Source organism: Halichoeres trimaculatus, unplaced genomic scaffold, assembly GCF_033239565.1.
Source record: "Halichoeres trimaculatus isolate MK-OKI-2021-1 unplaced genomic scaffold, fHalTri1.1 fHalTri1_scaffold_18, whole genome shotgun sequence".
In the NCBI taxonomy this organism is placed as follows: domain Eukaryota; kingdom Metazoa; phylum Chordata; class Actinopteri; order Labriformes; family Labridae; genus Halichoeres; species Halichoeres trimaculatus.
Window position 1 is genome coordinate 3,072,464 of NW_027437196.1, and position 27,928 is coordinate 3,100,391.

Consider the following 27,928-nt stretch of genomic DNA (forward strand, 5'->3'; position numbering starts at 1 on the left):
GTCTCGTCTGAGGACTTTGAAACTGGTTTTAAACACAGAAATAACAAAACCTGTGGTCTTCTCAAGAGTGAGTTACCAGTGAATGTACCGTCTATGGTAACTCAACAAGGAAACCCAATAGAGCTGGTGTTTCCTTCTGGATCATGAGCTTTCTTTTAAAGCACACATTGAAAGGTTGGTTTCAAAACTCATTGTGACTTGTACGTCAAATCAGTCCGCACAGGTATACGAACTGGCTGACCTTGATTTATGAGGTGCTTCTCGGCTTATTTCCAGCTTATTCATACTTTTCTACAAGGAACTAAAAGCCGCTATACCTTACCGTCCCGTGACATCCTCCATGTCTCTGTTCCTCATGTCAGAACTGAATTGGGGAAGAGAGTGTTCAGTTTTGCTGCTCCCACAGCAAAGGACTCTTTACAGACTGAACTAAAGCTCTCTGAACTGATTTCACTTGGAGCCATTTTGGTCCATGCTAAGGGATAAATAGCGTGAGACCTCTGAACAGTGCCTGTGTTTCTGAATTATTTTTTATGCACATTATTGCAAAACAAAACAATTTGTACTCACTAAATTTGAATATCCTAATTTATTGTATACTACCACCACTTATTTTGTTGTAATGACATGTATTGCTGACCTCTTGGCCAGGTCACCCTTGAAAAAGAGATCTTGATCTTAATGGGTCTTTTTATCTTGTGAAATTAAGGTAAAAAAAAAAAAAAAACATCTGTGATTGGAACCTGATGTTGCAGTAAAAGCTTGTGTTTTCTCCTTTAAGGAGCTGTTAAATCTTGCTAGCCCAGTCATTTAAAGAGAACTTGTGAAATGGGAGTACCTGCAGACGTTTTTTCTTCATGTGACGAATGTAGGTTCTGAAAATCATCCATATTGTCTGGTAACTTTTATTAACTCTTGAAATTAATAACTTAATGTCAATGATTTCTTGATCCTGGATGCACACACCAACAAGTGATAAGGAATCAGCTTCTCCTCTCAGAGCACGAGCCAAGACTAATTATCTCTATTAAAACTGAACATGTTGGATTTTATCAGAGGGCATGGCCCCCCATTCAAAAACTCTTGGCTTACTTCTTTAGAAAGTCTCCTGCATCAGTGACGTTACTATCAAACATACCAACTTAGCCACTGTGGACTATTTATGCCAGCTCAACTCAAACAAGGAGGATATATTCAGAGGATTTTATTCAACAGAAAGAAAGCGTGCAGCATTTGAAGACACCAGACCTTTTAATGCAAATACGCTCAGCATCCACTGCTTGTCTCTTTCTCCAGCAGAGACTTCTTTTTCCACTGACAGATATTTTTTTATTGTGAGGCAGAAAAACCAAAAATCTGTCTGTAACACAATGAAGGGTAGATGTGGGATGAGTGCCTGACAGCCGTGTTTTGACAACGTCTCTTCTGAAAATGAAATTTTGTCAAACACCTCCAGACGTATAAAAAAAAAAAGCTTTTTTTTTTTCAAGAAGTCAATCAAAAGACTCCAATCTCACAATGGAAATGCATTTTCATGTCCAACATATTTCATATAATCGGTTCCAATTTATGATTTTCAGCCCCATATTTGAAGTGACGGCCTTTAAGATGTTCATTATATAAAAACCCATTTCACTCATTCCCAAACCTACAACTTCAAAGTTTAACTTGAAAGTACACAGAGAACACTTTCATTTGGTTTTCCAATAAAAATGCAAATCGGCTTATCTTACCTTCCCTGTCAACAATGGTGAAGTTCGGGTTGGTGGCACTTATACTAAAGACAAACTTGTGTCCGACGAGGGGTTCATCTGTGTCAACAGCACTTATTGTCTGAATCAGCTGCCGGGAAAACAGAACAAGGGAACAGACAAACACATTCAGAGAGGACATCTTATCCTGGATGCTCAGATTGATAAAAACAGTCAGAATTCAACATTTTTATGCATCCGAGTTCGCCAACTCTGAGAGCAGGGGTCTGCAACCTTTACTATCAAAAGAGACATTTTGCACGCTCCTTCACCAAAGACATGTAGTCTCAAGCCGCAAACATAACACAGCTTTTAAAGTTCTATAAGTTTCATTCTTAGTCTTTTTTTATGTTACAACTAGTGCTGTCAGGCGATTAAATTTTTTTTATTGATGACAGGCTTTGTAATTAATCTAATTAATCACATTTTAATCTCATATCTGCTTGAGGTCCCCAAATAAAGAATTTGAATTCTAGGAAATTATAAAATTATAGTGCATGACTAATCAAATGAAAACACAAACAAATGAAGATTTGTAAATCCACATTTTTTCAACTGGCCAATATTAAAGTTTCCCTATAGCTGCCATTGATGTCTATAGAAGTAAATTGTGTTTTTTCAGCAGGGGTAGGCAGGGTCTGGCGGAGCTCGTCAATCAAAATCCTGCTTGTAAACTACTGTGGGTGAGAGCGGTGCGCTCTTTAAATGAGAGCTAAGCATGGATATGAGGAGAAGATGTGAGACATCAAACTTCTCCCATCAAAGGATGGAGTGCCTGAGATTAAAACCGTCAAAAAAAGTACATTTTGTTTGTTTTTTTGGACTAAAAACAGGAAGAGAGATGTGAAAGAAGGGAGTCCACTCTTCTTAGGTAGATTTGGTGTTCACATGGTCATAAAAAAAAAAAAAAATAGGGTCTTGAAAGATCATTCAAGATGCTCTGAAAATGGCTGACAGCCAACGAGTAAACTGCTTTAATTTTTAGAACTCATTAATTTGCAGTGTTATTAATTAATCTAGTTAATATGTTAAAGTGACAGCCCTAGTTACAACAAAAGAAAACCCCAAACAGAAGTGGTGTGTAGGCCTACTTCCAAATTGATTCAACACTAAATTATGTAGGCCTATTTGACTTTTTTCATATTCGTGTGAAATTAATAATAAAACTAGCCCACTTAAGTATGTATTTAAAAAAAAGTACACAGAAAGCGGCTGCTTAACAGCTTAGTAAAAAGTAAACTTAAGTTGGAATACATGCGACTTAAGTCGGGGCTGTAAGATGTTACTTTGATCTTTATTTTCCATAACTGTTTTGAAATCAAACACTTTGATTCCTCTTTAATTTGGTACTTGGTACTTTGGAAAAATTCTTCTGTGCTTGTCCCGAAAATGTCTTTCAAGTTTATATATTTTGTTGTTACTATTACTATATAATATTACTATTTTTTTCATCCCACATATATACACATTTTAGTAAAAAACTTATTAAACCTTTTTTTTTTTCAAATTAACCTCTTACTGCCTTAATTGATTAACAATTTTAACAGATAGTTTTTATGTATTATTGCATTCTTACAGATATTAAATTTAGTGGAGATCGTAAATTTGAGTAAGAACACACCATAGTTATAACTAGGGATGGGTACCGAATAAGGTACTTTTATAGATACCGAGCGGATTCTGTCAAAAGTACCAGGTACCAATTCACATAAAATCCAAAGGTATCATGTTTAGGTACCTAAATGCATCCTTGTGACAGTGAGGGAGTCGAAGAGTAGGGGATAGTCCATGCTGGACATGAACACAGCATTACAAGATTATATACTGAAGAATAAATATGTCAAATTGAAAAAAAAAAAAGATTACTGAACAAATTGATATGTCTTACCACATAGACACAAAAAAGTACTGAAAATTGGTACCGTTGAGTACCACTACCGATTGCCAGGTACCAGGCAACGGTACCGTATTGTTTCAAATGTGAAAGGTACCCATCTCTAGTTATTACTGGGTAAGAGTTTATATATATATTGTGACAAAGTGGGTCTGAAATGATCATTGGTATGTGTAGAATATGATTAAATTGGTAATAATGAGATACAAAGGTCATTTAAGCTGCATCAAGGCCTGACAGGGTATGTCACAAATTTGTAACAACAAGCATCGAGGGGTTAAATGGCAGAAAGGTATCACCCTGAACTAAAAGATAACTGCCTTAGTATTTATCTAAATAATTTTCTTTGTCAAGGCCAGAGGGCGCCACTACAAGGCTGCAGGTTGCAGACCCCCGTCTCAGAGGAACCACACTGCTGCAAGAAAAACCAACTGTCACTGAGAAGAAGCTCAATCAGATGCAGAGTAATCTGCAATTAGCCAAGAGTGTTTGGATAATTAACGGATTTGCAGGCTCTCCAAAGACCACAACTACAGACACATGGCTGCAGCGTCCCCAAACACAGTTTCATCAGCACGCAAGGTGCACTGTGGGTAATGTGGGTTACCTCCCCTGTACATGTCAGGAAGAGACCAGAAACTCATTCTTCAGCTTTTCTGTTGTTTATTAGCAACTTCTGTTTGGCTTTTTGCCCACAATAGTCCCTCCAGAGACCATGACCTCACAAGAACTGCATGCCTCCCGCACCTCAAGGTTATTTCAGTTAAATGCATATATGTATTCATAAATTCTGCAGGATCAACGTCTCCCACACAGATATCAATTTCATTGTGACAGATCCTCTTGGCGCTGTAATCCCACTTTGAAAGAAAGTTACCAAAGTCAGCTGCCAAGAAGCAGTGTGCTCATTGCATGCTAATGCTCTTAACTTTGTTTTGCATGATGTGCAACATCGCTTTGCAGATGCATTAAAATCATATTCCCAAATAAAAATCTGAGCATTAAAAATATGACATGCAAATTACTTCTCCGAGGTGGAACTTTGTTAAAAGAAGTTCAGTCATGAGGATTATGTCATGGTGTTGAGAATAAGATACTAGGCTTTTTCTTACCTGTCCTGCTTTGACGTTCTCACAGACAAACGTGTCGTAGGACATGGCAAACTCAGGAGCGTTATCATTGACATCCAACACCTTGATGAACACAGGCACTCGAGTGGTCTGACGAGGGTTATCTGAAATGATGGAGTTCAAAACAAATCAGCATGGAAGATGTTTGACAGAGAAAACACATCGAAGGCCCTGAAACTCCACAAAATGGATGTCGTACCAGGACAAACTGAACTGAACCGCTTGGTGGAAACAGGGCTAGAGAAACAGAAACAAAACTCACTTATTTCAGTGGCAACCACGGAGATGTTGTGCCATTTGGACATTTCTCTGTCCAGCGCTTTTAGTGTTGTGATGGTGCCATTTACAGAATCGATGTTGAACAGCCTCTCCAGATCTGTATGCCGGTCGATGGAGTACCTGAAAGGATGACATGCAGAAAGGGAGGCGTTAAATCCATCAGGACAATCAGCGTTTCTATAACTCTGGGCCTTTCGCCAAATCATAACAGAACTGGTATTTTGCTTTGTTTTGCTTTTGTGAGAGGAAATTGGAAATTTGTTTGGAGGCCCGAGGCGGAAACTCAGCTGGTAGCAAAACATAGTTTCACTTTATAAATGGTATTCACAAACTTACTGAGTTCATTTTACCAATCATGGTCTGCAGACTTCACTTTCCTAGGTGCCATTTTTGCCTCAGCTCACCTGGATTAAAGTCATTCCTGAGCCACAAAATCAACTTTATCTTCACAATAAAGACAATAAAGGTTATACCATTCTATAAAAAGTTAAAATAATTATCTAAACGAGAAGCTTTTTGTATGAAATTGTGCATGTCATGTCTAGGTTTTTTGTTTTTAAAAGTATATAGAAATTTTAAAAAAATGTAAAAAAGTAAGAATAAAATAGAACTTTACAAAAACTTGCAAAAACATCCAAAAATGTTAAAATGCAAAAAACTGCAAAAATTAAAAAATAGAATTACAAAAGTTAGCAAAACTTCCCCAAAAAAGTAAAATTTATTAAAGTTGCTACAAAAAAAATCAATAATAAAAAATGAAATTACAAAAATTGCAAAAAATGTTTATTGTAAAAAAATCGCAAAAATTTGAAATTGCACAATGTTTTTAAATTGTTTTAAATTTAAAAAATTTACAAGAATTCTAAATAATTTTAAAATAAAAAATGCAATTAAAAAAACAATGAACAATTATTCCATTTGCAAAACAAAAGAAAAAAGAAAAAAAAGATTTAAATAATACTTGAATTTGATAACATTTTTGATAATATTGCTCTTTTGCTCAACCTTTTTTTTTATTTTGTTGTTTTGTTTTGTTTTTTGGCAATGTCCTGCATCATACCTAACATGCTAAGCAAGTAGCTGTCAACTCAATGAATCCATCCACACAGAATTTAAATCTGTTTTTTCCTCCAGATTTGTCTTTTTGTTGATTTAGTTATCTTCCCGGGGCTGTAAAACTTGAGGTTAGCCACAGGTGCTACCTGATACCTGATAACTACCTGGTACCTGGTTGTATGTATTATCGATTGGTCATGACGCAACTCTGCTTGCACACCAATCAAAATCTACAAATCCATGAACCTATATTCAGCTTTTTTCTTCATTATGTGGTTACACATGTGTCCAAATCTAAAATGCTAACAGCCAAAATGCTAAACTAAAAGGCTTCAAAGAGCTGTGGCTTCTCAGTTTTCTATAAAGTCTTTAACACAGTGTTAAAAGTGAGGTTTAGTTGGCGTGGTGTTTAAGCGCGACCCATGAATAGAGGAAACAGTCCTCCTCGCATCTGTTGCTGGTTCCTCTCCCAGCTACGACCATTTGCTGCATGTCTTTCCCTTCTCTCTGCTCCCCACTTCTCCTGTCTGTCTGTATCTGTCAGATCCTATCAAGATGAAAAAAATACCCTTAAGGTACTTAAAAAAATAAAGCCTAGTTATTACCTCATGTCTGCAAACTCCTTTCAGAAAAGACTGACTCTAGACGTCCTTCCTTTCTTTGTATTAATCTGCTTTATGCATGACATGGCTGGTTTCAAAGAGAGAATAAAGATTCCCAATGTCAAAGAAGATGATATATCTCTCCCCCATGCCTGCTCATTTATCATAGTCAACCTTCATATTCCACTGAAATTTGAATATGCAATACAATACGCCATGTGGCACGCGCCGGGAGTGGCATATCTCTGTGTCAGAGACGGGCAGGCACCATATGTGTGGAATGGCGACGCTAAGCTGTGTGAATCAATACAGCAAATTAGGCTCTTTCACTTTGACTTTGTGCAGTGCCATGGCGGGCTTACATAATGCAGGGAAATAAACAGCGTCTGTATTCACTTCACAGGTCCGCCGCCGCCTTCCACTGGGGAAATGACCAGGAGGGAAGCATGAATAATATCCTTTCTCCTCCTCCCTCCACCCCGCCTCCTCCCCCACCGTCTCCCTGTCTCCCCCTCCACACTGACACATGGCAAAGCTGATGGATTAGATTTAGCCAAGTGGGCACATTTTCAACCTCCTGCTTAAGAGGAAAAAACTGATAAGAGGAGACTTTGTATTTCTACCATGTGTTGCTTGTTTTCATATTGATTTTATGCAAGTTTAATTAAAGCTGGAACAATGAGTTTAGAAACAATCACACTGCCACAATAAGGCATTACACCCCCCTGGGTGGGTGAGGAAATCTTCGCTTAATAAGTCTTCGATTATTATCTAAGTTTGCTGAATCGTGAGTGCTTACTTCTCCACGGGGAATCAGTGTTTTGTCCCAAAATTTTTGGATGGTTGAGGTGAAAAAATGAAGGAAAGGCTTCAATAGGAAGCTGAATCCTCAAACTATGAAAATCCTCAGTTTGAGGAGTTAGGAAAGTAGAAACCAGCATCATCTTTAACATTATTAAAAAAGATGCTCTCTGATGGGACATGAGGTTATTTTTAGATTTATGCCATGCTGAAGTATCCTCATGTTGCCAGGTTTTTGGATTCTGAAGCTTCAACTCCAACATTTAGAAACAGACATCTTGGATTGGTCCCACTAAAAGTTAGACGTCTGATGGCAGATCAAGTCTATAATACGTCTGTCAGTCCAAGATCAATTCTGGGCGTCTACAGAATGTCCAAATTAAGTCCACTAATTGGACGTCTATCCATGACCCCACTCGGCACACCAAAACCTTCTCCACCCACCCAGAACTGAGCTCCGGACTATGGGGGGTCAGGCCTTTTACAATGCTGCACCACTGTGGAACTACTGGCCAGTTACCTCAGTACCCAACTGACCATGGATGACAGTCCTCTTTAAAGAGCCTTTTAAGTTACAATCATAGACTGTATAAAACATGGACGTAGTCTCACCGACGTCACCCGTCTGTTTCTGAAACGGAAAATGAAGCAGATCGGCTATAGCGGCCATATTGGTAGTGGCAAGGGCTTCGCTTACAGCCATAGGGCACCTGTTGGTCACATGACCCTAAAATTTGGCTCTTCTTGGGGAGCTCTCGATCTTAATATCTTCTGAATGGCCGAGTTAGAAAAAAATTCACACCATACAGTGAGTGTGAGTAGTAAAATTAGAGACTCAGACAGGAGATGTTTTTTGAACCAGGCTGTAAATAGGTTAATTTCTGCTTTGAATATGGCTTTCTCTCATAATCTTAGACCAGAGGTTGCCGCTTGGTTACAATAGTGTGTTTTAAAAAAAAAAAAAAAAAAAAAAAAAAGGAAAGAAACAGAGAAAAAAAACAACTACTGAACATCCATTTATGATGACTGCAGTACCTCCCCACTGCACAAGGAGACATTCGTTTAGAGTCAAAGTAAAATTTTGTTTGTTTGTTTGATGTTTCCATTTCCTTTTTTTTCCATTCTAAAATGATGATGTGTTATCCCATAGCAGGTAATTTTATTTTAACATCGGCTGTATTTAGAATGGACATCCAAAATTCCCCCGTCACAGGCGCAGCCATTGGCAGCTGTTGTGCAGCCAGAGTCTGCACAGTAGAGACGATGAGGGATTCTGGGAGATTCTGAGTGGAACCGGGTGACACAAATAACATAAATATATTTTCTTTGGAGAGTCTAATCACCTCTTGACTCTACCTCCCAAAATATTTTACATTCCCCGAAAAAAATACACAAGAACATCAGCTGTCACTCATTGTTTAACGTGACGTAAAACCTTGTTTTTAACCTCTTATATCTAATGAAAACAAAACTTTTCAGAAAAAAGAGGACCGCAATACAAGGCAGCCAAATGATATCTTCAAATCACCCCAACAATCAGATGTGAGAAAGATTTCTACCAGGTGTATTCATTTTTTAAAGTTTGACCACAGCCCATCTGGAATGACTGGGGAGATGTTTTTTTTTTAATCTATACTGCAGCCAGCCACCAGGGGGAGCAGTTTTTGTGGGGACCTTGATACACCTTTAACCCACCCTTACTGTCCATTTCAGATTAAACAGGACCATAGTTCACAAAGGTAACGTCATCCTACATTTAGGATCACGTTTATGAAGCCTAACTCAACAGGAAGGACTTTATTTAGGGAGTTAATCAGGTAGTTCCTGCTTTTTTAGGCCTGTCTTGACAGCTCATCTACCGGCCATCTACTGGCCATTACTGAGAATGCAGGTCAAAGGCTTGTCCACTTGAAGTCAAGTTATTAAACATATTTATCATATCACTAAGTCAATAACTCAAACAGCTGTTAAAACCATGCATCTGACTGATAATTTTCTGCAGTTTTGTGAAGGAATCCATGCAGAAATTTTCCCCTTCAGGCTGAAAATGTTCAGCAAGATGCCAAATTTATTTTCACAGATCTCGTCTGTAAACTGCTGATGAAATCACACCTATTTAATTAAAAAGAGGAGCGTCCAGATGCCTGTTAAGATTCCTCTACCTGATATTTTTGAACCATTACCCAGAGGATTCACTGATCTCTGGCTCTCACTGTGAGAGTCTGGAGGGTGAGGAGATGAAAACATGGTCGTAAGATGTTGGAGTGGCGTGCAGTGAGCTCTCAGGCTTTGTCTCTTTCTAGTGATTGGGCATTTGGCCCTAACAGCCTGGCGCTGTTTGAGCTCTAGACTCGTCTTGCTGTGTCTTAGGACATACTTGACCGGTTTGCCGTCAGCGTCCGGGTCTCTGGCCGACACCACGCCGACGAAGCTGCCAGCAGCCGTGTCCTCATGCACTTCGATGATGTAAGGGTTCCTGGTGAAGACGGGCGGCTCGTCCACATCCTCCACTGTGACTTTGACCGTGGCGTAGTCTTTGAATTGCAAACCGTGGATGAACCTTGCGTCTAAGTATGTGTTTCTCACCTCCACTCTGAACTCATAGTCCCTCTTGCTTTCGTAATCCAGCGCCTGCAGATGAAAGAGCATCAGAAGTCAAGCTGCAGACTTTTCCATAAAAAGAAAAAAAAAAAACAGTCCGCCTCCAGGATTTTGATAGGCAATTCTTCGCATTTCATTCGTCTGCCTTTATCTCATCCACACTCTAAATTCAAAGTTACAAATCCAAGTGAGGAATACTGATCTGTGAGATCCTACGGGAAAACTCAACGCAAAAGAGTGCTTTATATTATTCATTTCACGGGCTCAGGGTATCTGATTCTGCTCCGGAGTTCAAAAATAAACCCTGTCATATGTCTTTATTACCAGAATAAACGTTATCAGGGGGCTACTCTTAATCTCAAACTGCACTATTCTACTTTCTCATTGAAGTCAAATGAACATTTTAAGCCGAGATAAAACCTCAGCTGAAATTTTAATTAAAACCTACAATAAAACTTGGAAAGCAGAGAAACCCCTGAACTTTAAAGACTTAAACTGCCCTCTTAAAGAAATAAATACTGTCTTCTTCAACCTTTTTCTGCATGTGCATTTGAATCAGTCTGGAGTTGTGTGATTATGAGTCCTTGTGTAAAAATCAATCCCCCAGGTTAAACTTGGTGCAGTCATTAAAGTCTTTTTTCACTCAAAGAGCCAAACTTGAAACCCTTCAGCCTGTCTCAGAGTCAGAGGACTGTTCTCCGCAGCTGTATGAAAACATGCCACTCGTCACGGGAAGTGTTTTGTCTGATTGCGCAGCCATTATTAATCAGGTAACAGTTACATAACCACCGACGGCGACGGCTGGGTTTGAAGCAGGAGGCGCAGGAAGGTGAAATGAGGACTGCTTGGAGTTACCTTTTTGATGATGATGACTCCTTCCTGTGTGGTTTGGTCTGTGATGATGTTGAAGATATCGTGGCCGCCGACGATGCTGTACTCCATCTCAGCATTTCGGCCGACATCCGGATCGTCAGCTTTGATTCGACCGATGGCACCTCCGATATCTGTGGACTCCACCGCCGTCACACGAAAGGAATCTACACAGAAGCAGATACAGCCATTCATTTACTCAACACTGTAGAATAATAACCTGTAAAATAACAGTTAAATACTGCCCACTGTTATTTTACAGTGTATTTACTATATTTAATTTTACAGTAAAGTAAGGTTTATTGAACTACATTGTATGAATATGTGATAACGGACAAATACCGGCAACCCTGCTGACAGTTTTTCACCATTATTTTATAGCAAAGTAATTTTTGTTGTGATGGTGTTTTGTAACTGTAAATGAGGTAACACAGTGGATATGAGACCCTGCTGTACATTGAGATGTTATACAGTGGAGGCCACAGGCTGTCTGTGCTTCAATTAAACTACTGTCCCAGTAGTGATCACCTAAAATTAACTGACAAAAACTATCAAAATTTATTTTGCTCTTAATTTTTTCAAAATTGCCAACATAGCATAGCAAGCCCAGTGGTTTCCAAAAAGGGGGGCCGCCAGGGGGCACCAGGGGGGGCTCAGAAAGTTGCATTGAAGGAAAAAATAGGATCTTATTATTATTATTTTATGTCATTTTTAATTTTTTTTTAAATTTTATTTCATTTTTTTTGTTTTTATACCCAGAGCATATAACACGTTAAGTGCCGTAATCATCTTATTCCCTTCCAAGTTTCCAATTGTACCAAACTGCTTTGTGTGACAGCTGTAACTTCGGCATGATGTCATGATCTGTGTCGACCTGGTGGTTTACTCCTGTTGTTAAGCTATCTAAAAAAAATAAACTGAACTCTGAGGCTCTTCCCCTGTCTAACTATTGGCTACCTGTAAGGAGGGAGTATGCCACCTTGGCTGACAGAGCCCCGAAAGCCTTGCCGCTTTTTTCAACAACCCACTTGTGTGAGTCTGGCTTTTGTTGGTTAATAATTTTGATGCTCTAAACAAATGTAGGAATAATTCAAAAGAGAATAGAAGTTAGAAAATACATTCTTATTTTAGACTTTTTTTTTTTTTTTTTCATATTTTAAAACATAGTCTGTTGATTTCCAATTGTGGTCTCCAGCCAGAAACAAATGCTGTTTGGCGGGCATAGTAAAGTTTGGGGACCCCTGGCATAGCCCATCAACACGTCTCATTCTGTTTGGGTCTGTGTCATGTGGAGCACAGATAGCCAGTCTGTGCCATGTGGAGCACAGAAAGCCTTACCATGCAGTGAAGCACAGAAACTTGCAAACAGCAAGTCCGTGCCATGTGGTGCACAGACAGCCTGTGGCCTCTGCAGTGTAACATCTCGATGTACAGCATTGTCTCACATCCACTGTGGTTGCTCCACACTCATGGTTACAAAACAACAACACAACAAAAATTACCATACTGACAGCAGGGTTGACAGTTTCTTACTGTTGTTTCACGGTGAATTTTTCACAGTATTAAACAGGATTTCACCACTGAAAATTCCTTGAAAATTTATAGTTATTTGTTACAGCAAAGTAAAAGTCCAACTCAAGGGGTTAAATAAAAAAAATTGACGCATGCAGCTCAATTAAAGCTTAAACAGGTGGGATTAATGAACTGAAGCATGAATGAATAAACAAAACTCAATTAAAAGTCTGTCTTGTAAGGAAAAGTGAAAAAAAAGACAGATTTATTAAATAAATTAGACTCGATTTGAAGCAAGACTTCAAACAGGTAACATCCAACATCTGGCGTGATAAAGAACTCAATAAATGCTAGACTCGAGTGCAGCATGGTTGTGGTTTTGTATCATTCTTACGGTTGGCAAAGCGCGGCGGACTATCGTTGACGTCAGACAGCGTAATGCTGACCGTCGTGGTCCCTGAAAGTCCACCCATCTGTCCGGCCATGTCTTTCGCCTGGATCACCACCTGGTAGTTTTCCTTCACCTCTCTGTCCATGCCGGGCAGAGCGGTTTTTATGGTACCTGGAAAACAAAACAAAAAAAGGTAAATTCTTTCCAGCACTTTCATCAGTTTAAAAGAAAACTCCATTTCATCAAAATGCATTTGCTATTTTACAGTAATTGAGATCAGATTAAGATCAATTCCATCTCCGTGCCCGACCAAGGCTCCCAGAAAATTGCATTTATATACAGCTAATTAGGTTTGCCAATTTTGTTTTGAGGGGAAATGTAGCTGCTGCCTGGATTATGTTCCCTGGCAACATTCTTGTGCTGTCAGATGTGCTACATTTCTGTGCAGCATTCAAGGAGCAGGAAGGAGATGGAGTGGAGGGGTGGTGGAGGGAAAAAAGGGTGTTTGGCATTCAGAGACTGAAGCGATGCACACTGTGCTGCAAAGACAGGGATGAAAGTGACATGGAGGATGTTATGACATGTCAATAAATGTCAGATGCTACACTGAAATGATTCCTTGTATTGCTCAGCATCTCATAACTTAAATTTCCTGCAGCTTCATTAAAACATGTTGCATCAAAAAGACACATTCTGTCTTTTTTTAGCTAAACACTGACATGTTCTAACTAACAGCATGGGAGCGGAGCACAGCCCAAAGAGTTGGCAAACACAAGAGAAAAAGTTTGGACAAAGTTCAGAGCAGCCTGTGTTTTGTTTTTAGTCGATCCGGCTCAATTTTAGCCATGTTACATCAAATAAAATAAGTTTCAAACTTACAAAACCCAGAACCTCAGGAAGCATGCATCTGTGCATTTCTCTCATCCTGTTTCATGCAGATAAAATTATGTTTGTCATATTTTTTTTTTTGTGCTGCCAGTAGTTTTAGCTGAACAACTCAAAGCTGACTTCTTAAATGTTGTAAGAACATTAAACCTTGAACCTTCTCAGATACTCAGGATACGAGATAAGATTTGTTTCTTGACCTGTTGAGATAATCCATTATCTTGATACTTATACTTAACCTTCCACACCTATTGTTTCTTTTTGTTTGTTTTGTTGGTTCAATATCCTCAGGATTGATGGCTGCACTTATCTCAGTCCATCTTTCAATCTTTCTCCTGTTGGTGGTGCAGTTATTGACTTTGAATCTCAGCTGTGATTTATCCTCCTTCCCATGAATTAATAACATTGTCACAGTATCACGTTCATAATCCTTGATTTTTTTGTTCCTGTAATGCTTGTCTTTCTATAAATATCAGGATCATCAACAAGTGTTATTTACCAAACAGAGTTCATGAGTCTGCAGATATAGATCCAACACAGATCTTTGTCAACAAGAGGCTGGGTGTGTTTCCATTTATGTGGTTAAACAACAACAGAAACCTTATCCAATGACCTTCAGTTTATACTTTTCAACTTTCACGTTTTGCACCTGACCAATTAAATCAGATAAAAACCAAACACCTTGAACAGAAATAACAATCCCTACTCCCATACACATTTTAGAAACTATGTGGAAACTTGATAAAAACACAATTTTGTGGTCTGTAAATCACTGAAGCTCTTTACATGAATGAAAATATAACTTCTGAAATTGTTGGAGTGTGTGCGGAGTTTCTCACAAAACAAAGGACTTCTCCCAATCTAAGTCGCTCTGGTTTTTCCTTTTTATACCCATTCAAGTTGATAACCTGTTGCATATCTTTTTTTTATTTGACTTTTTATCTGTTATACATTTTTTTAATTGTTATAATTTTTCATTATTTTATTTTATTTTCTATATATTAATATTTTTCATGATATTATCCTATATTCTACATATTTACTATTATTATTATTTTATTTTCTAAATATTAATAATTTAATTATTATATTTTCTATATATTTTTTATTTTGAATGATTTTATTTTTAATATATTTATTATCTTATTTTTTTAAATATATATAATTATTATATATTTGTTTTTTATTTCTATTTTTTATTTTCTTACTTGTAAATTTCTTTCTTACTTTCATGTTCTTGTATTGCTGCTGTGACTCCTGAATTTCCAAATAAAGTGTATTCTAATCTATTCTATTTTATTCATTTCATACCTTCAGTTTACTTATTTACACAAAAGTAAGACCACTCAAAACTTAACATTAAAAATATCAAAGGGGACTCAGGAAGGGTTCAGAAGACAACAAGCTAAAATGAGGGACCCCATCCTTCTGAGGAGACACAGGAAAATCATATAAGCATGCATATCTTATTATAAAAAAGAAAGATAATCAGCTTTAATATAATTATTTTGTTTACTAGGAATGTTGTTGATTTTTCTTTTTTTTTTTTGTTTTTGATTGACAGTACACACTTTTTTGCGTGTTTTGTTGTCCCTTTTATTTTCTTTTGTTGATAGTATATTTTCAATAAGTATTTATTCCAGGGCTGCAACGTTGATTCAAAAAAATGATAAAAACCGATTAGTAAAGCGTCAACAACGTTTTTCTATAATCCACGCACTGTACCGCATCATTACTGTATTAGTTTTTCTTCAGTCGATTTGTCTGCTTCTCTTTGTCGGATTATTTAGCGTTTTACAACCAGCTGAAGGTGCATTGCCGCCACCTACTGGACTGGAGTGTAGATTACCTGGGCTGTATGTGCCACATGTAAACAGATTAGTGCTGTCAGGCGATTAAAAAAATTAATCTAATTATTTACAGGATTTGTAATTAATTAATCTAATTAATCGCATTTTAATCTCATATCTGCTTAAGGTCCCAAAATAAAGAATTTGAATTCCAGGACATTAAAATTACATTAAAAGACACTAAAAAAAACATTTAAAAATAAGTTGGGAATATAAACAACACATTTTTAGGTACCCTGATGCATAAGGAACACATGAAAAAAGTTTTATGGTTCTATCTTTACAAAATCTACACAGTCCTGCTCCTAAGATAAGCTGATTTGATTTTTAGGACGGTTTTTGCTTCTGTCACATTTTTACTTGATGTGGACTCAATTTTCACTGCAACATGAACTTCTATTCTTCTATGAGGTCAGGAGAACCAGGGCTAAAGGCTAAAAACTGTGAGGAACTATGTACAAAACACTTTATTTAAGTCTTGGATCAAAGAAAAGTGAAGTATTTTCAGTTTAACATGCTCTGAACACACAAACTGTTGCTCATTGGTGCAGAGCAGCCCCAAGCTGAAAACACCAGGAAGATGGAAGCAAATTTTTAAAGAATTCTTTAGATTTAAATACAGGACAAATATCGATAATTCAGGGCTTGTTTAAAGCAGTAAAGAGTGTAGAATTATCTGTTTTTTACAGACTTGAGCTAGAGCAAACGGTTGATTTACTGCAGATTTTCCAAAAGGACGCGTGAATAAACGAGATGTGGACGGCAGTCCCCCAAAAATCACTCTCTTCCCTCCCTCCGGTTTAAAGCATGTTGCTGACATCACGTGATACATTCAGGGATCGTCGGAAATTTAAAAATCTGACGAGAATACCTCTTTTTCCAAGTAGAATAAACGGTTTGTAAATGCCAGACATTTGAAAATAAGTGCGTCTTTGAACGCCCCGCGGGTTTGGGATCCAGATTAATCTGCATTAATTTTTATAACGCGTTAATTTGCGATGTAATTAATTAATCTAATTGACGCGTTAAAATGACAGCCCTAAAACAGATCAACGTGGTGGAGGAGAAGCTGAGCCGGCAGGTTGAAAGAAACAAGTAAACATGCAAAAAGTGGCAGAGCCAGAGAAGCTGTTGGTCCAAAAAAATCCAGAGTTTGGGAGAATTTCATGGTGAGTAAAAGCGCACAGCGTGTTACTATGTTTACATATGTTGTTTCTTTGTATACATCTTTAAGCAAACAATAGTCATCAGCTAAAATAACGCACGTTGGGTTTTGTGAATTTTACTATTATGCATTCTCATCCTTTTTCCGATTCATCGATTAATCATAAATATAATCGTCAGAGTAATAGATTACTAAAATAATCATTAGTTGCAGCCCTAATTTGTTCTTTATAAAATGACGTACTTTTTTCAATTTCAGCATTTGATACATCAACTGGCCCAATTTCAGTTGAATTCAGGGTCAAATTGATTTAAAAAAAAACAAAAAAACATCAAAATTAAAACTTTAAAATCAACATTTTACACACTGAGATTTTCACATTATTGTTGTTTTCATTGATTTTCTTGTTCAGGTTATGTACAGCTCTGATTGAACCCTGCAGCAGCTGTTACTTGGTAACAGATTTACACATTACTGAAGTCTTTAGTCCCTCAGACGTCTCTTATGTTCGACTGGTATGAGCCATTTTAGAGACTCATTAGTTTCCAACATGAAGTTCACACAGATATTCTTAGTTTTTTAACAGATAAATCTTTTTTTTTTTCTCACTCACATCAAAGCTAGAACTGGAAATTAGCAAATAGCCAAAAAGATTTTAGCTCAATGAAGCCACGTAACTGTCAGGTTGGTAAAAGTTATTCATAGATGTTTTAGTTTAATAGGATCAGCAGCAATCACACACACATATAAATGCAATTGTGTGTTAATTACTCAACATAAAGGTTCTTCAATGAGACAAGAAACTGAATCCAAGAGCTCCCGCTGCGTTGGGCTTACCGTTCTCAGAATCCACAGAGAAATACGGCTGTCCCTGCAGGATGCTGTATACCAGCCTGGCACTGTTCCCATACGTTTGATCATCCGCATCAGTGGCGGTTATAGTAGCAACAGATGTACCTGGAAAAAAAAAAGCAAACAAAGTCAAACACTAAAAGCGCAGATCCTACACAAGATGATACAGAGGCACTCACTGAGCGCGTTTTATTCATTTACTGGAGAGCACGTGCAGTAAATCTAGCAATACTTTGAGCACGGCAGTGAGTCACGCCGTCTAATCTCATATTTTTTATGTCCTACTACTGAGTCCTGGAGGTAATCAAATTGTTGGTTCAACAAAAGACGTCACATCTGCGCAAACAATCTGTAACAAAGCATCTTAAGGATTCACATAAAGACAAAGGTTCAGCTGTTGCAGTTTTGCTAAAGTATTAATAAAAAGTGAAAAGCTTGCAGACCATCGCTGAGTCTCTTTTGGTCCATTAGTGAAAATTATTGCTTTGATTAAATTCTGTGTGGGTAGATTGATGTCTTAAATATCAGTGAGGATAAAAGTTCCTGTGTCATCAGAATACCGAGTGAGGGTTTCTGCCTCCATGAGCAGAGATATTACACCCTGTAAGATAAATTACACGTTTCCCACAGCCTGCAAACAACTCTTTGGTGTTTTCTGTAAAATATCTCTCCTGAATATGTCTCTGTAAATGTTTTCACTTAAAGCCAAGGGCAGTTACTGGCAGTCATTCTGCATTTTGTTTTTGCCTGAGTAAACCTTTAAAGACTCAGACCTGTGACGTCACTCTCAGGGTGAAAAACTCAGTTATCACGTCCTGTTTCCGTGTTCCAGGTTGTAATCTGTGTAAACCGCCATAATCTGACAATCTGTTGTCATTTCCCTGCTTGTTTGTTTGAAGGAAATTGCGGTTACACAAGTCAGATTTCTCATCCTGTCATCTGAAAGAGGCTCGTGTCCCAGATGTTGGAGGTAAAACTGTGAATGTAACCCCGTCTCAGGACAGGGCTTCAGCTAACATTAGCACAAAGATAACAGTCAGTCTTAGAGTCTTATGTCGAGAGCTTAATGAAAAGCCTGGCCAATCAGAGCAAAGCGGGTTTGTGGAGGAGGGAGCCTTAAAGAGACAGTAGCTAAAACAAAGCGTTTCGGACAGAGGCTAATAAAAGGGTTTTCTAAAACACCAGAAACAGACTATTTACTGTTTTTTTTTATTAAACATAAAAATGAAAAGGTGTGTATGTGCATGCCTATACATAGATGTGTGTGCCTCTTTTTGTGGGTATGAATGTAAAAAATGCACTGGCATCAATGTATGAACATGCATTTGTATTTTTTTTTAATTGTGCAAATCCATCCATCCATTTTCTATATCGCTTATCCTGTTTTAGGGTCGCGGGTGGCTGGAGCCTATCCCAGCAATCATTGGGCGAGAGGCAGGGTACACCCTGGACTGGTCGCCAGTCAATCGCAGAGCTGACACATAGACAGACAACCATGCACGCACACACTCACACCTAGGGACAATGTGGTGTGACCAATTAACCTGGTAAGCATGTTTTTGGACTGTGGGAGGAAGTCCAAAAACATGCATGCGTGGGAGAGAACCCACGCATGCACGGGGAGAACATGCAAACTCCACACAGAAAGACCCACCGGCTGAGGTGGGGAATTGAACCGGTGACCTTCCTTGCTGTGAGGCTGCAGCGCTAACCGTTGCACCACCGTGCAGCCCTAATTGTGCAAATGTGAATATATAAATATATATGTTGGGTGTTTAAATACATATTTAAATATTTTTTACAGATTTAGAACTCATATTTGCAGTCATATAGAGGTACAGTAAGTGCATATATGAGATATATTATGTTTGTTCAGTTATAATTTATAATGACAGCAATTGCATGTAAGAAGAATTGATAGTGTCAGTACATTATACAGAATAGAATAAAGTAATATATAATAGAAAAAAAGAAAATATACTTTACTTTTCTCTAAGGGGAAATTCAGGAAATGTTTTGTCATATACTATTTTATTTTATTTTTTTATTTTTTCATTATATTATATTATATTATATTATATTATATTATATTATATTACATTGAATTATATTATATATTATTAAAGATGTGTGTGTAAGTTAAGCAGTTTTAATTATATCCATCATTTAACAATGTTAAAGGTGTAAAATTAATATTTTAACTCTATTTCTCTTTGCTTTTTTTTTTTTTTTTTTTTGCAAATTAATAAAGTTTCTATGTTGCCATTTTTTTGGTTTGTTTTAATCAAGATTAATATTATTGTTATTTGTTATCAATATTTGCTTATTATTTTCTTTTAGATCTAATAAATTAAACACTTTTAATATAAATAAAAAAAATGAACTATTAATTAAATAAATAAATACATAAATAAATACATTTTTTGAACTGTTAATCATGTAAAGATGGTACAGGGGCACCAGAGAGACAGGAAAAAAAAGTGAAAAAGCAAAATACCTCTTCTTTAAGTGTTGTATGGGCGGAAAGTGGCTGAAAATGTTGGTTAAATGCCAAAATACAGTATAATAAGTTGTGACTGAATGCTAACTTTAGCTGTTTTCTGACTTTGGCTTGTGGGCTGTCAGCCTATCAGTGTTTTATAGGACTTACAACCTTAAACTGAGACATGAGACTAGGTTTGAGAGTCCCACCTTAAGTGTAACGTCAACAAAATGGTCACAGTGGGAGTATGGTTGATCCCAAAGACTTAAAGATGTTTGTTATAAAAAATGCTGATCAGAGCTACTAAAAGCTGAGGCGGTTTGCTGAACCAACATTTAAACCCACAGACTCCACAAGCACGAAATGAAATCAAATCATCCAGCAGTTTGCTTTCATTTCAGCAGACTTACAAATTAAAAGAAGCAGCTTTATCAAATGTTTCTTCGCTCTTATTTTAATAAACATGGATCCATTTTTTATACAAGCTGTGCTCCCTTTGGCTCAGTGAGGTCATATTATCGATGAATTTTTAAACTCATTTATTTCCCCTGACCTCTTTAGCCAGAGCCAGCAGAGACAACCTCCTGCTGAGGAGCTGGACTGTAATTACTGTTCCCACAGACGCTGGGGTTGAATATATGTGCTGCTGGATTCTGCCTGTTTTACATCCATCCAATCAGGGAGGGTTTATGCACAATCTATACATCACATAATCAAGTCAAACAGATGCTTCAGGTTCTAATAAATGTTCTTCCTGTGCCAAGTATTCAAGTTAAGTTGAAAGCCCAGACAGAGCTCAGTTCCCCTCAGATCTCTTGTCATTTAGTCACTCCAATATTAAGTCCCACATAATCCAGCAGAGCGTTTCAATAACACCACTTTGCAAATACTGTCCTTGGCATTCAGGAGACCTCTGCCGTGTCCTGTTTGGGTCGGACTGTCTCCATGCATACTAATGAACCCTTGAACATCTGTCCCACTTAGTCCCCAGCACTGATAGCATAAAAGGGAGCTGCTGATTTTCCATGGCTGGCTGGCTTGATTAACCAGCGTGTTCAGTCTGAACATATAAGGCCCTTTATTAGTCCGGAGATGAGCAGCGGTGACCCTGACCCACCTTTAGCCAGCGCGCATGAGGCTGAGGAATCCAAGAGCAGGGCATTATGACTCACAAATAGGCCATTGTTGTTTGTCAATTGGGTTCTGATTCACCCTTGATTGCTCCTGTGTATTAATTTGTGGCTTCAATGGAGAATTGATTTCAAGTTGCATGCATTATTTTTTTAAAGCTTTGTTTATATTCATGCCAATTGGTTTATTTATATGACTGGAATGGAATGAAGTGGAGGGCAATGAAGCAAATCTTTAATTGGAAAGACTGCGACAATTTAAACTTTCAATATTTTCCACTGCCTATTAAAAATGGCAAATGGCGTTACTGGTTATGCATGCTCAATGAGCCTGACCAAACAAATAAGGATCATAAAAATGACTCTGGAAGCTGCATGACGAAGAGGAAGTCAGATTAAAACAGCCAGAACAACAGTTTACACAGATGTAAGGCAGAGGAAAGAAGGAAGAAGACAAACCATAACTCACCAACTTCAGACATCTCAGGAACACTGGCAAAGTAGATGTCCTTTGAAAACTTTGGTTCGTTGTCGTTGATATCGTGGATTTTAATGTTGAATTCAGTGTCAGGCTCCAGCTCGGCGTTGGTGTTTTTATCCAAAACTTTTGCGAACAGCGTGTACATGGCTTTCTCCTCCCTGTCCAGCCTCTTCGTGGCGTGAATATCCCCAGACTTCTCATCGATCAGGAAAAGGGTGCCCGCCCCGTCTCCGGTCAGAACGTACCTCACGTTGCCTTCACCTTTGTCCATGCTGGAGTGCAACTGCGAAGTAGAGACACGGTTTATGGAGACAGCGTCAAACTTCTAGAAACAAAGTGATTGAAACACAACAAAGTCCCACTGAAAGCTCTTTTTTTGTTGCAAACATAAGTTTGTACCATTACTGACTGACAGGGATGTAACTTTACACTCAACTCACGATTAGATATGGTTTCCGATACTAGATTGATGATACAATTTTCTTACTTTTTTTTTTTTTTTTTTTTGCCAGTATGAGCTGCAAAATGCAAGCAATGCAATGTATGCAAAATTTCAAATATACACATAAATATAAATAAAATAAATAAAAAATATCTAAATGTATAAAACTACAAAATATATTTTCTCCTTATTTTACAAATCAAAGAGATTTAAAAAAAAAAAAAATTCTGAGGTAGGGTAAACTGTACAAAACAAAGTTAGTCATTTTTTTAAAAGCGCAAGTGAAATTTTATTTTATTTTAAATAACAAAAAATAAATTGATAAAAAAATAAAAATCAGACAAATCTCATGAAAGTTACTGAAAAATATGTATAAATAAAATATATTCAAATAAACTGTCTTGGGTTTGCATGTCTTCCTGGTTTGGGGGTTTTCATTTTTTTTAAGGAAAAACGGCCCCCTGCTGTTTAGATAGGGCATTGCAATTTTTATTTTTTTTTTATCTCAGCCAATTTGAATCATCACACATTGGTATCGGTTTTAGACTGTTTGATTAATTTTACTCCTTCATACACAAATATGTCCACCTGTGTTTCTTCAAATGTGATATTTAAGGTTCCCTTCTCTCAATGCATAACTGAGAGAAGCAAACTTCCTCCAAATAAACCCAGTTTACTCTGCCTTGGTGACAGTTTCCTCTCTTCCTGCAACCCCTGCTTCATAAATATTTCTAAACAATAATAAAAAAATAAAAAAAACAGCACCAGTGAAACTTCGTGGAATCTTTAACCCTGAATTCTCATTGCAGACTGAAGTTTGTCTCTGTTTTTTGTTTCTCCATCTAAAGTTTCTGTTTCCCAGCTAAACCGAGACTCTGAGAACAGATGATTCACAAAAATGTCGTCTTGGTCGTGGCTTTTTGTCTTCTGTAGCAGATTTACTTGTAACAAACTTCTTGATACGAGTCCTCCTAGAAACCCTCCAGCTCTGTCACTGTCCAGGAAAAGTCACGTATGCATGCATTTTGGTCCCTGTTGAATAAAAGATGGCTGGATGAATACGTCTTGCTCAAGGGGACTGAAGCCACATCTACATTATGGACTGTAAAAGGCTCTGGACATTTCACATCCATCAGACTCTTATAGCCTTGAGTTTGGGTATTGGGTTGCTGCCTTTTCCTTTTTTTTTCTTTTGAATAACAAAATCATACATCTCTTTGTGATTGACTGCCCACCACGGCAGGAGTTTCTTAAACAGAAGCAGCCTCATCCAGAGGAGTATGTAGCTTTAGAAAGCTCAAGCTTCCTGATCTACAAAACAAATGAGACCATAATCAGAAAGGTAAACCACTTCCAATAAATGATTTGTAGAGTCAAAACCCATTGATCAGAGTTGGTTCAAAACACCAGCTCTCTCGGCAACACCAAAATCCTGGGCTATGATTGGCTGAGTTCTTTACCAGAGGTGGGACTTGTGTTGAAACAAGCTAGCTATGACAGATTAACAATTAAACTATCTCAAAGTTTTTTAAATTCAACATATTTATTTCTCGTCATTTAACCATGCAATTCTGTGTTCATGTCCAGCATAGAGAATCGCCTACTTTGCTGCGCCCTCATAGTCACAATGATGCGTTCAGGTACCTTTACATGGTCCCTTGTCATAAATCTGCACTCGGTGCTAAAGACAGAATTTGGTTGGTACCATAGACTGTAAAAAAAAAAAAAAAGGCATCATCCTGCTCTGCTCAAAGTGATGTCACCACAAAAACTGCTCCCCCTGGTGGCTGATGGTAGAAATGTTTTTTACGTCCGATTGTTGTGGTGATTTGAATATGTTATTTGGCTGCCTTGTATTCAAGTCATCTTTTTTCTGAAAAGTTTTGTTTTCATTAGTTATGGTTAAAACCAGGAATTTACGTCACGTTTAACGATGATTGACAGCTGCCGTTCGTCTGTATTTTTTTTTTTTTTTGGGGGGGGGGGGGGTTGTAAAACATGTCAAGTCAAGAAGTGACAAGACTTTTAAAAGAAAAATACATTTATTATTTTTGTCACCCGGCGCCACTCAGACTGCGCAGACTCTGGCTGCACGACTGCTGCATCTGCGACAGGGGTACTCTGGCTTAAAAATCGTACAATGGTAAATGGCGAAGCCACGCTGTCCACTCTATATTCAGTCTATGATTGGTACCATTGAAAGTACGTAATTTGGTACCCATCCCTACAAAAAAGTGTATATTGCAAAAATCCAAAAATATATAATAGAGTAAAACAAGCTTCATTTAGATAAGAAAAGCCTATCAGAGACGACAGCTTGTCCATCATTGTCCAGTCAGCCAGCCTTCACCTCCACAAGGTCCAGGACTGAGCCTCCCCAGCAGTCTGTTCAGTCTCTGTCTCCTGGATCCTGTCTGCTCACAGCAGGTGAAGCTCTTCCAATGTGGTGTTGGTGTCTGGTGTTAGCTCTGAATAGCATGATGCTACTCTGCCTTCGGGTGTTCCCTCTGGTGCTGGGTTAGCACGGTTAGCCTGCCATCGTACATCCCCCGTAATGATGGATGGAAGGACAGGTCACTGATGATTCTTCCGAGTTCATCCCGCAGCACCAGCGTGTCGTCCTCACGCCTTCTCCTCAGATCATAGGGAACAACGGGCCTAGCACCAGTTAGCATCAGCCTGCTACAAGCTGTTAACAGCGTATCTTGTGTGTAAACAAATAGCAACATGGTTGGACATAGGATCTCCAGACAAAAATCATGACAACACCACTGGAAACCAAAGTAGTTTGCTGTCAATGGCCAAAAAATGGACCATAAGACGTGATGACAGGCTCCATATTCAACAATAGCTAAAACGATGAGAGAAGAGGAGGAAAAAAGAAGAGCAAAGACAGAGATGCTGAAGCAAGCTGCCACTCACAAAGTCTGGACACAGACACAAGACCACAAACTTTGAGAAAATGTTGTGACACTTTGGGTGACATTGTTTCTGCTAACTGGAGGACAGATCAAAGTTTTCTGCCACTGCTTTCAAAACTACAGGCGGCATCCACTTTTCTTTCCCAGACCATTTTCAGAAATAAATAAATAAATAAACAAATGGCACTCCTGAACTGGAAACCCACCGAGGATTCAACCTGTCCCCGAACAGAGCACGGCCTGGCACACCCACAGTGTCAAGTGCGACACACTCCATTAGTTCAGATCAAATTAGTCTCCGATTTTTCTTCCAAATTGCGCCTTTGAAAAATGATGAAAACCTGACCTACAGCAACAACTGCTAAAATTAGTCACCTCTGACCTATCCATCACCTTGAAGCATGCTCTGAGTGTCACTGAGGAGTAATGGCGGCCTGCTGTGACAGACACTTGATTCAGGCTCATTACTGTACTGGATCTGTCAGCAGATATATTTAGAGCGCTATCTCACGGGCTCACATTTTAAATGACATGTAGTTAGGGACACAGAATGTACGTCAGTAACTTATTAATATTTATGTCTGCATGCTGTGAAGAAACTAATTATTTTTTTCCTGCAGTTGGGAGAGTGATGTCAACAGAACATCTCTGAATGGAAATCAGAAATGTAGCGTCGGAGCATCGGCAATTCTCAGCCAGAAATAAGGAAACGGGGACGCATGTGAAAACAGGATGCTGTCAGGTTGAAAATGAACAATATGCACAGTATTTCAGGCTGTGTTTGGGAATATTCTAATGCAAATGAACCCCATTAATCCAAAGTCTATTAAAGAGGAGCCTTAATTTTCACATATATTTGTTTTCTCCTCGTCGGTTCAGGATGTGAATTCTCTGCTGGAGCTGAGAAGCAGAGCTTGTGTTATGATATGTGAAGGCTGCCGTTGCTGTTGACTTTGAGGCAGGCTAATTTTGGATGGTGAGAGCTTTCATGATAATGGCCTTTACACAGTGTGTGTGCTAATTTCCTCCTGTGAAATTTAGCTTCAGTAGTGCTGCATTCACCTTCTCTCTACTTTGAAATTCAGGTTTCTGAAATGCTTAATTCCCTAAACACATCACTGATACAGATTCAAGAAGTGCATGAAGGTCAGAAAGTTATGAATCCAGGACACACTGGACTTTGAGTTGGATTTTCTCAGGGTTTTTAAAGCATCTTAAGTGTCTTTTAATTTAATTTAATTTTTATTTTTTTTTTATTTTGTAGATTATAATTATTATGTTAAGATGTTAGTATTACTTCATTTACTTTTATTTATGTAAAAAAAAAAAAAACAACCTCTGGCCCCCTTTCAGTAACTTATAGATATTAACTAAAATTATATTTTGGAGGTCTAGTGAATTCATATGAGGGACTCTAAATTGAAAAGTTTTTTTTTTTTTTTTTGGTTCTGTTTTTTTTTTTTTTTTTTTTTTTTTCCAATGTATTACTTATTTATTTATTTATTATTATTTGTATTTTTTTCTGTTTGTTTGTTTATTGAGTCATCTGGAATGATAGTCACATAAAGACAAATTCTCATTTCAAATGATACAGACATTTTGTTAAAATTGATTCACTGTGTTAATTATCCTTATGTTTATGTTTTGTAAAAAAAAAAAAAAAAAAAAAAAAAACTAAAAACTAAATATCATATATAAGATGCAGTGAAAGCAAATAAAGATACAGCATTTTAATAAAAAGTGAATTAACAAAAAAAAAAAAAAAAACACCCAGTCCTGATTTTAAGAACTTTCTTTCTTAATCTTCTTTCTTAAATGGGCTTCCCCTTACTCAAGCAGTAAACTTACATAGGAACAGCCCCAGCTAGGTTTTTTTTATTGGGAAAGACGGACATGGCAGCAGCATTAAGAGCTTCAAGCTTCTGGAGCAACAAACAGGTTTTTGTCTTTTCTTAAAGTTGTAATAGGGTATAAAACAAGGTCAAGATGGGAGAGGCACTAAAACACCGACCTCAAGTCTGTGGTGAGCAGGGTTCAGGACACTACATTCCCTTCAGGTCAAGTTGGAAACTAGAAACATTACAAAAGAAACAGTCGAGACTTCACTTAAACAAAATTAAAATTTCATTAAATGTGAGACAAAAGGCTCTTGAGCAACAGACGCTGAGTCATAGCTGCATAACTGAGGTATAAAGCCGAGCAACAAGTCTGTTATCAAGTTTTTATAGAGTCCACACCTGTTAGGTGACAAAACCTGAAGCTCCTGCATGTACTACGCTCTATACAGAACAAAAACACATTTTTGCGCATTTTTTTTCTTTTTTTGCATCAGAACTCTGTGAAGGTTTTTTGAAATGTCAAACATGCAAAAACAGCTTTAATCTCCTCAGATAAAAAACATTCATGGAAACTTAAAATCAGGGATCTAGTTCTACCTGATGTCTACAGGTCTACAACTAACCAGGTTTGTCATTCTGCATTTAAATGCCATATCCTCACAATGTAAAACACACTCACTGAAACATGCTACACTGTAAAAACAAATCCTGTTGTTTGTACTGAAAAAAACTTGCAGCTGTGGTTTCAAGAGAAATTATGTTAAGAAATATGGTAAAAATGAAACATCTTTATGAAAGAACCTGTCAGTTTTGCAGTTTAAAACTGTTATTTACAAACAAATTACATTTTAAACCAGTAAAACCAGCAGCTATCCTTAACTGAATTAGCATGACCACAATATTTTTTCCACTTTTTTCTTTCAGTTAGACTTATATGAAGTGTTGCTTGTCATACTGTAAAATCTTCATTATAAGACATTAAAACTTACTTCAAA

At 37.6% G+C, this 27,928-nt stretch overlaps 1 protein-coding gene across 2 annotated transcripts in view; it reads right to left on the reverse strand.

Moving 5' to 3' along the window:
- The window catches only part of LOC141807401 (cadherin-10-like), a 61,728-nt gene that overhangs the window by 12,360 nt on the left and 21,440 nt on the right, over nucleotides 1–27,928 (reverse strand). For both annotated transcript variants that reach the window (XM_074693389.1, XM_074693387.1), the window contains 8 exons: nucleotides 21,721–22,015; nucleotides 17,625–17,744; nucleotides 12,891–13,058; nucleotides 10,970–11,151; nucleotides 9,891–10,144; nucleotides 5,038–5,174; nucleotides 4,758–4,879; nucleotides 1,734–1,842 (listed from right to left, as the gene is read on the reverse strand). In XM_074693389.1, the coding sequence (XP_074549490.1) occupies nucleotides 1,734–1,842; nucleotides 4,758–4,879; nucleotides 5,038–5,174; nucleotides 9,891–10,144; nucleotides 10,970–11,151; nucleotides 12,891–13,058; nucleotides 17,625–17,744; nucleotides 21,721–22,015 (1,387 nt within the window). The remainder of the gene's footprint in view (nucleotides 1–1,733; nucleotides 1,843–4,757; nucleotides 4,880–5,037; nucleotides 5,175–9,890; nucleotides 10,145–10,969; nucleotides 11,152–12,890; nucleotides 13,059–17,624; nucleotides 17,745–21,720; nucleotides 22,016–27,928) is intronic.